Genomic DNA, 11,003 nt, shown 5'->3' with positions numbered 1-11,003 from the left:
TTTTTTGGTCTTTTGAGACAGGGTCTCCCTGTAGCCCCAGCTGTCCTGGAACTCACTATGTAGACCAGGCTGGCCTTGAGCTCACAGAGATCCGCCTGCCTCTGCCTCCCAAGTGCTGGGACTACAGGCATGCTCCACCACACCCGGCTAAAAATTATTTCATTTTTTGCTGGGTGTGGTGGCACAGCCCTTGGGAGGCAGAGGCAGGAAGCTCTCTGTGAGATCAAGGCCAGCCTGGTCTACATGGTGAGTTCCAGGCCTGCTGGAGCTAAAGGGAGACCATGTCTCAAAAAGACAAAAAAAATTATTTTTAAAACAATATTTTATTCATTTCTAAGTGTACGAGTGTATTGTCTGCCTGTATGTTGTATGATGCCTGCAGAGATCAGAAGAAGGCATGGATTCTCCTGGAACTGGATTTACAGATGGTTGTTAGCAATCATGTGGGTGCTGAGAATTTAACCTTGGTCATCTGCAGGAGCAGTCAGTGCTTTTAACTGCTGAGCCATCTCTCTAGCTCTAACATACAGCTTTCTATAATGTTTTTCATTTATTAATTGAATTTTTGTGATTTTCACAGAATATATTTTGATCATATTTAGATTTCCCCCTCTTATCCACACCCCTGATACTATTCTCCACCCAATTTAATGTACTGTATTTTATATATATATATATGGCCTATAGAGTCTGTGTTCCCAAATGTCCTTCAGTGTGGGTTCATCCACTGAAGCATATTTCTCCCCCGCCCCACCCGCATTTTTTAGAGACAAGGTCTCCCTGTAGTCCCAGCTAGCCTCAATCTCATAGAGATCCACCTGCCTCTGCCTCCTGAGTGCTGGGATTAAAGGTGTGCACTAGCACCCCGGCACGTATTGCACTCTTGAGTAGCAAGATTCTAAATAGTTTGGCCAACTGAACAAAGGGTTAAGCTGTGTGAAAAGGGAAAGAGAGATCCACAAGAGAGAACAGATTAGGATTTGACCTCGGGTTCATTCTTTATTCATATCTGCTTTCATCAGTCTCCAGTGGGGCGTCTCATGTTGTTCTATAGAGCATCAGGCTGCATGTAGCTGATGAAGCAGGGTACAGTAGAAGTTCACTGAGCATTGTCACTAAGGCACAGGACTTCCATGAGATACTATGAGCAATTCAGGTGTAGTTGTAGGAATCAAGTTTACATTGCAATGTGATAAAGGCTTAACAGATAAAATTGGGAGGCAATGAAAAGTACTTATTTGGGGTTTAGTCATCAAGATCTGAGACTCTGCAACCTTTCTGGGCATATATACAAAGGAAATGAAAACATAACCTTGGAAAAATATCTATCCTCTCATGCTAACTGTAGCTTTATTCGTAACAGTCAAGATATGTTAACAACTTATTTTTTCACTGATGGATGGATAATAAAGGTGAGGCATATGTGTGCAAGTGCACACACACACACACACACACACAAATAAAAAATCCTATTCAGCCTGCAAAAAGGAAATCCTGTTATTTGCCACAAGGTAGTTGGTACTGTGCCATCATTTATTGTTTTCGGTGGTGTGTTTACAGATGCAAGCTTAGCTTTCCTGGAGAATGGTAAGCATGCTTTTAAAAATATACCCAGGTTTTATGAAGCAGTTAATAAACACCACTCGCAGGAGATTTTAACCATCCAAAAGGGGTCAAAGAAAGGGACATTTTGAATAGAAAGTCTTCAAAATGTAAGAACAATGTGATTGTAATCATTACTTGGTGGAAAATGACAATGTTTAAAACATGGGTGTGGGACAGGACTGAGAGATAGCTGCAGATGGAATCATGAAGGCGACAAATGCTCAAAATCAGTGGTTCTCAATTTGGGGCCATTTGATCAACGTTTAGAGAGGGTTTGTTTCAATTATTTTAATCATGCTACTGCTGACATCTAGTGGACAAAGGCCAGAGATGCTGCTAAAAGTCCTAGAGCCTCCTCACAAGGAATGATTCAAACACCAAACAGTGCGAAGACTGAGGAAGGCTCTTAGAGAAAAGTCCACTGCTGTCTTTCACAACCTTGCTTTAATTTATGATTTCCAATTGTTTATTATTTCTTCAGAATTTTTATGGAGATGACCATGCCACCTTGAACCAGGACAGTTTTCTTTTTTTCTTCTCAATGAGTGTACCTTTCTTTTCCTTTTCTCCTCTTATTACATTAGCCAATAATTATGATTGTTGAAAAGCATGGAGAAAAGACCTTCCTGCTTTGTTTCTCATTACTGGGAAAGTTTTGCATTTCTCACATTATAGGTCTTGTTACATGTAGGGTTTTTGTAGCTATCTTCCACCAAGTTGAAAAAGTTTTGTAGTTTACTGAGGCTTTTTTTGTGACATGGTCTCAATGTATCCCCAGATGCTATGGAGACCAGCTTGGCCTGGATTTTACAGAAATCCATCTGCCTCTGCCTCCTGAGTGCTGGGATTAAAGGCATGCACCACAACACCTGGCTGATTTTTTTTTTTAAATCATGAATTATCATTGGATTTAGTCAATGTTTTGTTTTTTAGCATCTATCCATACGGTATTTGAATGCTGAAACCAGTTACTTGAGCTAAGATTACACTTGATATCTATTACTTACCTTAACAGTTCTTGCATGGCAGGTCTGATGGTAACAAGTTCCTTCAATTGTTATTTGTCTGAAAAAGTATTTCTGTTTCATTTCTTGAATAATAATTTAACAGGCTAAAGAATTATACGTCAATGCTTTTTTTCTCTCAACATTTTAATTATTTCCTTCTACTTTCTAATTGTGAGGTTTCTGAGAACTTGGATGCAGTTCTTGTCTTTGTTCTATAGGTAAGATGTCCTTTAATTCTACCTTCCTTCATTTAAAAATTTTTTATTTTCTGTTGATGAAAAATATCCATCTCAATGTATTCTCTTGTTATTTGCCTGCTTGGTGGTCTCCAGTTTTCTGGATCTGTGGTTTGGTAACCAGCCACCTGGAGGCATCTCCATTATTACTAATTCAATTATTGCTTCCTTTTACTCTGTTTTTGTTCTGATAAAACTATTATGTCTGTGTTTATTTTCTATTTTAGTTTTATGAGTTTTCTACTCAAATATCCTCAAGCTCAGAGGTTCTTTGCTTGGCTATGTTCAGTGCACTAAGTCCAAAAAAGCATTCATCCTTCCAGTTAGAGCACTTTTGAAGATCTTGAACTTCTTTTCATTCTACCGTAGACTTCCTAAAATCTCTTTCCTTACATGTCCAACTGTTCTTGTCTGCTCTCTAGTTTATCAATTTAAACGGTTAAAATACTAACCACCTGAAGTTACTGGTTGATGATTCCCTATCAATTGTCATGTCTGAATTTGGTTATGGTGATTTCATATCTTCAAACTTTGCTTATTCTCTTTAGTATGCCTTATAATTTTTTCTTGGTGGTCAAACATGTTGTACTCTATAAAAAGTACTGTGTGGTGTGTGAGGTAAGGAGGAGGGTGTAGGTGTAGGGTGTGAAGCATTTTCTACTCTTAGGCCTGCATCTTTGTCTATCATTGAGCCTGTTTCTGGACTGAAATTCACCAGTACTTCTCAGCATCTTGATTTCATCTTGGGTGGGACAGATCTGATAAAGTTTACTAAAGCTGGGTATTTGCAATGATAGAACTCTAGCAGGTTAGGCTCTGGTTAAATAGTGTTTCTTTAGAGGTAGACCTTGTTAAGAAGAATAGAATGCACTGACTTATTTAAGAATAGTTACTCTTCCTCTTTCCTTGCTAGAAGAATGAGATTTTTCTCAAGTGTTCACCAGAACCAGATTTCATTCACAGTGGTAAAACGTGAAAGATGGCTCAGCAGTTAAGAGCACTGACTGCTCTTGCAGAGGACCCGGGTTCGATTCCCAGCACCCACATGGCAGCTATGAACCGCCCTTAATGCCAGTTCCAGGGGAATCCGAACCCTCTTCTGACCTCCGTGGCATTGCATGACACAGGTGCACTCACATACATGCAGGCAATACACTTATACACATAAAATAAATAAAATATTTAAAAAAAACTCACAAAAGTGTGGGTGTTCCTTAGGACTGTGTGAGACCCTCTACAGTTTTCCATTCTCAGCTGCCCACACTGAACCTCCAGTAAATTGTCAGTTTTTCTTACTGTGGTCATTGATATACAGAGGTTGTATTTTTAAGATTTGTTCCTGTAAGTTGTGATTCCCTAGAATTGCCTCTGACTCACTCCAGTTTTAAGGGGATAGGTCCAGTGGTTTGCCTTATTGATTTCATTCTCTAAAATATTTAAGTATTAAGGATTTTGTTGTTATTTAACCCTTGACATTCTGGGATTGAGTGCAGATTTCCAAGCAGAAAGTGTCATTGCAAATGTTTTTATGAAGAGTAAATGAGACAATGTGATTGATTATCCTTAGCATATTATCTACCACATAGTAAGCGCTTAGTAAATGTTAACCATTAGTAATATTCTATTAATTACATACTAATAGATGTATGGAGGAACATTTACTGTGGTTACTACTAATGACAAACCTGGGAAGACAAAGTAATAAGGAAGGGTAAATAATATTTCTGTTTATGTTTCCTGTTTGGTTTTTGGCAAAGGATAGTATACTTTTAGTTTAAGTAAGACATAGCTGTATCTATACTCTATCTTTCACACAAGTGTAGGAGAGTCTTCTTTTATTAAGTAAAAAATATGTGTGAGAATCATATCAGTATATAATTCCTAGGAATAAACAGAGATCAAAATGATAACACACTATGAAGGCTTGTGAGCTACTTCAGCCTGACTGGCACATCTCTCAGTTCTCACCAGAAAAGCTTCTTGCAATGGATGGCAATTAACACAAAAGACCCCCAACTGATCAACACACAGAGTTTACAAGATTGAGGAGTGTTCAACCCTAAATGGGATACCTAAATCTCACCTCTCTATCTGAGGCTCAGGAATCATTATGGAAAAGGGGGTGGAAAGATTTTAAGAGCCAGTGGTGGCAGGTGAATACAAGGAAAGTGTTGTCTAGACACTGCAGGGTAGTTGCACATATGAACCCAAAGCACTTACGACAGCATGCACAAGACCTGTGCACACTCGAATTCAATAGGGGCCTAGTGTGAATGGAGGAGGGAGACAGCAAGCCCCAGTCCTAGCTGAGAATCTATTGGCAAATGATAGAATCTGGGAGAGGGAGAGTCAGCTTTCCCTTACTGTTTTGATGACTGACAGGCTGACTAGATTCTAAGGGATAGACTCACACCCCAGAGCATTTAGGAAACACAAATTAGAGTGGATAAGCCTTTAAAAAAAAAAGGACCATGAAGTCAGGAGTCAGGGGTGGTAGTAGAAGGGGAGAGAGGGGAGGGATCTGAATATGATCAATACATTATGATTTTAATATACAGCCTTCAGCTATACACATGGACTCATATTTATATGTGTATTTTTCAGTAGGCTTATTAAATACTATATTTCTTTTTAATACCACTTAAGCATTCTTTATCTCTCATTCCTCTTTCTCCCCCCGTATGGTATAAAATTCTCAAATCAATAAAAATATTTTTAAAAGGGAGCTGGAAAGATGGCTCAACAGTTGAGAGTACTGGCTGAGTGGACCTGAGCCCAGCACCCACATTGAGGCTGTCTGTAACTCCAGGTCCAGGGGATCTGATGCCCTCTTCTGGCTTCCTCAGGCACTGCACAAAACAGGTGCATTTACATACAGGCAGGCAAAATACTCACAGACATACAATGAAAATGAATTTTAAAACATTTAAATATTAAAAATAAAAAAGTACCATACAGTTAGCAATTACTTGGTATATATGTTGGGTTTTTATGTATATCTTCTCATTTAATCATTCCTAAAACCTTTAACTCTTTTATAGCCATTTAACAGGGAGACAACAAAAAACCACTACTAGTCTAGCTGCTTTAAGAAATTAGAAAATAAGGAGAAAATTGACAGCTGGTACCCTTTAACTTTGATGCAATGCAATCATGTCTGTATAAGTTTTCTCTTTCAAACAGATAATTTCATACTGTCATAGTTAGTTTTAACTGTCAACTTGACACAATCTAGAGTCACATGTAAAGAGAATCTCAATGAAGAACTAGATCAATGTGGCCTGTGGGCATGTCTGTGGAGTTTATCTTATGTTAATTATGGTGGGAAGACTTGTCCACTGTGGATGATACCACTTCCTCAGAGGAGAGTACTGAACTGTGTAAGAGTGGAGAATGTAAGCTAAGCACTAGCATGCATGCATTTACTGCTCTTTGTTTCTGATTACAGATGTGATATGACCAGTTCCCTAAAGCTCCTGCCACTGTGACTTTCCTGCTACATGACCTATAATCTGGAGCTGTGATCTAAAAGAAATCTTTTCTCCCCTGAATTGCTTTTGTCAGGGTATCTTATCATAGCAATCAAAATAAAAAACTAAGACATATATTATTATTTTTCAATTTATAATCAATTTAATATGCTAGAGTTTTATCAGTCTGATTTAATATTTCAGTTACTGTCTCATTTGAGTCATATTGAGAGTTTATATTTTTCTCAGAAGAATATATATTACTAGCTGTCAACCAGCTTTCTATTAGCTTGGATCTGCTGTGATGTTACACCTTTACAGAATGCTCATATATAAAATCTTTTTGAATTTGTTGTTTACAATTTAAACTATTATAAAACTGCCAATAAATTATTTTAAAATTAATCATTATTTATTTCTAATTTCCATTTAAAATTTTCTTCTGATTTTTAACCCTATTTTATAGGGAAATAGCACATTTCTTTAACTCAAAAAACCAAAGACAGACTCCACGTGTTGGTGTACAATAATAAACCTTCTATAGATCTGACAGGGAAGATGAACTACAATAAAAGTAATAGAGGTCTGATTTCTACATAATTTACACTTTTTGTAGGTGGTAAAAATAAGTAGAAGGTAAATTATTTTGTATTACAAAAGTTCACTACCTTAAAGGAGTTCTTGTGGAAATAATACTGACCTTGGACTCATCTAATCCAAGCTTCTTTAGAGACATTTTGACATAATCCAGAAAGGAAGAACATTTGGAATAAATTTTACCAACATGCCGATCACTGCAAAACAAAACAGAGTTTTTTTTTCTCAGTTTTTCCAATTTAAATTAGTTTTAAATTCAGAAAGGAAATATTTTTCAGTGTCTTCTAGATACATGGCACAAAATCCAGATGCAATAAAATGTAGTCATCCTTTTGTGACCCTTGATAAGTGACATCATATTCAGGCTCTGCCTCCGAGTCTTAGAATACACAGCAATGGAGGGCAACATGGATACAATGCTATGTGAAAAAACTTTAAAAGCTTCACTTTAACAAGGAATTGGTCTTTCAAAAGTTCCCACCATTCTACAAAATACAGTTTTATTGGCTTAACATTACACTGTACCTTTCATTGCAATGAATGCTAATGGTGGCAATAACTGAACAGTTATTCAAAGACAACTACCTCATGCTGACCACAGACCAAGTTCTATCAGCCAACCTGAGTCTAACTTTATCATTATGTCTTGAAAGTATCATGAAACAGTTTTCAATTTAAATAGTATGATGCTAGACTATGACATCTCAATTTGGATACAAGTTAGGCATAATGTAAAAACCAAAGGCATCAAAAGCAATAAATAAAGTCTTATTTACTAGTGACAGAATAAATATTAAACACGATAGCTAATTAGACATTATATTCTTCCACCTGTACCTTTGCAATGTATCTGAGATCCCTTCAGCAGGACTTCGAGACAGCAGCCTCGATTCTACTTACTATGTTAAGCAATTTTATTCCAACTATTACCTGAAGGCTTTTTAAAATAAATTGTTTTACTGTCATACATGCATATGCTGTTCTGATTAAATCAATCCCTAGTCCCTCCCTTTCAACTCCTCCTCTATATCCCCTACCACTTTTTTCTCCCAACTTCATGGGCTGTTTTTTTAAACTCTGGCTGAGTCTACATAGTGCTGTCAGTATGTGCAAGGGTGTAGGGCCATCACTGGAGCATGGGCTTTCAAGGCCCACATCCCTGAAGAAAATGACTTCTTTCCTCAGCATCTATCAATTGCCAATAGCTCCTCAGCTAGGGGTAGGATTTCATAAGCCCCTCCCCCACCCATGTTGGGAATTTGGCTGACTCGATGTGCAAGTCTTGTGTATGCCTGGGGATCAACTCAAGTCAGGCTTGAAAGCAAACACCTTTACACAATGAGCCATCTCCCTGGCTCTTTTTCTATTATTGTGTGTGTGTGTGTGTGTCTGTGTGTGGTGCATGCATGTTTGTGCATGTGGAGGCAGATGTTGACTATGGATAGCTACCCAATTCCTCTTCACCTTACTTTTTGAGACAGAGTGTCTCACTGAACCTGGAGCTCACTGTTTGCCTAGACTGGCTGGGTAACAAGCACCAAGGATCCCCTTGCTCTGCCACCCTGCGCTATGATGCTGGGATTACAGGTGTGCTTTTATGAATCTGAACTCAGGTCTTCATGTTTGTGCAACGAGCCCTTTTACCCACTGAGCTATCAGCTCAGCCCCTTGATTTTTTAAAAGATCAAAAGAACTAGAGTAAGATGTTTACAAGTAAATACTAACCACTGCAGGCTGAAGATAGCATGCAAGTGTAGGTGGTACTGATTTGATTCCTGGGTTTTATATTTTAGGCTGCTTAAAATAAGAGAAACATTTTCAATTTTATGTCCTTCTCTTTTCCTTTCCAGAACATACTTTTTTACAAAATCTCAAAGCATGATTATGATTACGACTACTATTAGTATGTTATGCAATGATTTTTTGCATATGAGATTTCTTGACATCTTTTGTTTATCTGTATTATTTGTCTTTAGCACTAACAAGAACAAAAATATAACTTGAATAGAACTAGAGATGCTCACTCTTATTTTTATTCCTAGATTTTTTTTGCTTTTAATTCCATTTTTGAGCACAGTATAAAAGCTATACACTAGCATAGAGAAATAATGTATCGCAAACATTTTTTATGTGTATGTATGTAAGTTTTGATGAAGATGTAATGTTTAAAATTGTGTCCGAGATCACTACTCTACGCAACTAAAGAACAGTTTCATGGCCCTGTTGCCAGTATCTAGCAAAACAGGCGCACATGGTACGATGTCCACAAGTGGATTCAATCATTAAATAAATAACTTCTTAGCTTATCAAAACAAACCACACTGTTAGACAATGATAGGGAAATACATTACTATAGTAAATGGGTCTATTTCCTGTAGTCTGATAAACAAAAGCAAGCTTAACTGTACAAAGGGGTGCAACTTAAAGTGATAACTATTGAACAATGCAAATACAATGCAAAGTGCAAAGCAAACAATACAGTGTTTCTTAACTCATTTAATCCTAAAACCCCATGTGGCTAGGTCTTATTACTAACCCAATGTATAAAAATTAAGTACAGAGATGGTTAGCAAGCTGCCCAGTGTCTGTTGTCAGAGTCTGTGATATTAACTCTTAATCAATACTACCTCCAGCATAGGATAAACAGGACTCATAGTCAATATTGTTAGACTGCAGATCAGTCATCTTTGTGTTGAAGTAAACAGATGCAGGAATATTTCATGACACCTCTCAGAGTACATGCATGGCTATGTTCTCACAGAAAAGCTATGAACTCTTTCAGCATACTTAAGAAAAGGCAGCTATGAGACGTTATGATACAGAGTATACCCCACTCTTTTGTAGTTGCAGTAAAAGAATATCATCCATCAGTATTTAAAGGGTCTACAGTTTTAAGGCTAAATACTGAATGCTGTTGGTTAGGAAGAGAAAAAAGAGGCAGGTTCAACTTCAAAATTTAACTACGGAACATAAAATGACAAGAAAAGATTACTCAAAAATAGAATATGAGTCATATTATGTTTCTCAGTAATGTTTAGTGAGAGCATGCTGTAAATAATTTGCACTCCCTATAGCTTTACAAGCATCCTCTGTAATATTAGGATCTTCTTAGGTAACCACTGAATAGTCTTAAATACTTAGTGCTAATCTCATTTTTTCATTATGAAACACAATGTATTTAAAAATCTGCCTTGATAATTTTATTAGTGACATCACAAACTCACTGCTGTCTTAATTTATGTTGAAAAGTTTGAAGAAAAAAAGAAATCTTTCTGTTCATTAATTAGCTAACATTTTCTATCAGAAAATACGTAAGATTAGAAATTTGAATGCCATTTTTTCTTTTTTATATATTTGAAACATTTAAAAATATTTGTTTCATTACTTATGTGTGTGTGTGTGTGCGTGTGTGTGCTGGTGTCCAAGGAGGCAGAAGATGGTGCTGGATCCCTGGAGCTGCAGTTACAGGTGGTTGTGATGTGGGTGCTGGGAACTGAACTCTGGTCCTCTGTAAGGGCATCAAGCACTCTTAACTACTGAGCCGTTTCTTCTGCCTGTGAAATTTCTTACTCATTTGATCTTTACTTCATCATATAAAAGTGTTCAATGGTGGAATGCAAGATGGCTCAGTAGGTAAAAGCACTTGCTGCCAAGTCTGATGACCTGAGTTCAATCCCCAGGACTCATACTGGGGAAGGAGAACAGACTCCCTCAGGCTGTCCTTAGAGCTCCACACAGATGCCATGGCAGACATTCATAAATAAATAAATGCAATAATTAAAAAAATACATGCTGTAAAAAATGTTCAAGGGACTGCAAAGATGAAGATGGCTCAGTTAGTTAAAGTGTCTACTGTGCAAGCATGAGGACCTCAGATTGGGTCCCAGAACCCAAATCAAAAGACAGGGATGACAGCATGTGCCTTTAACCCTAGCCTTGGAAAGGTTAAGACAGATCCCTGAAGCTCACTGGCCCAGCTGCCTCATCTAATCATCAGCTTCAGGTTCAGGGAAAGAACCTGTCTTAAAAAAAAAAGAAGTTGAAGAGTGATCAGGGAAAGATACCCAATATCAATCTCTCAGATCTCT

At 37.5% G+C, this 11,003-nt stretch overlaps 1 protein-coding gene across 2 annotated transcripts in view; it reads right to left on the bottom strand.

Moving 5' to 3' along the window:
* Mettl25 (methyltransferase like 25) overlaps positions 1–11,003 on the bottom strand; it is a 119,321-nt gene that overhangs the window by 25,580 nt on the left and 82,738 nt on the right. For both annotated transcript variants that reach the window (XM_008852320.3, XM_029555726.1), the window contains one exon: positions 7,019–7,112. In XM_008852320.3, coding sequence (XP_008850542.1) covers positions 7,019–7,112 — 94 coding nt within the window. The remainder of the gene's footprint in view (positions 1–7,018; positions 7,113–11,003) is intronic.

Source organism: Nannospalax galili, unplaced genomic scaffold, assembly GCF_000622305.1.
Source record: "Nannospalax galili isolate Female #2095 unplaced genomic scaffold, S.galili_v1.0 scaffold390, whole genome shotgun sequence".
NCBI lineage: Eukaryota > Metazoa > Chordata > Mammalia > Rodentia > Spalacidae > Nannospalax > Nannospalax galili.
The sequence above is the reverse complement of the archived record's forward strand: the minus strand, read 5'-3'. Positions and strand labels throughout refer to the sequence as shown.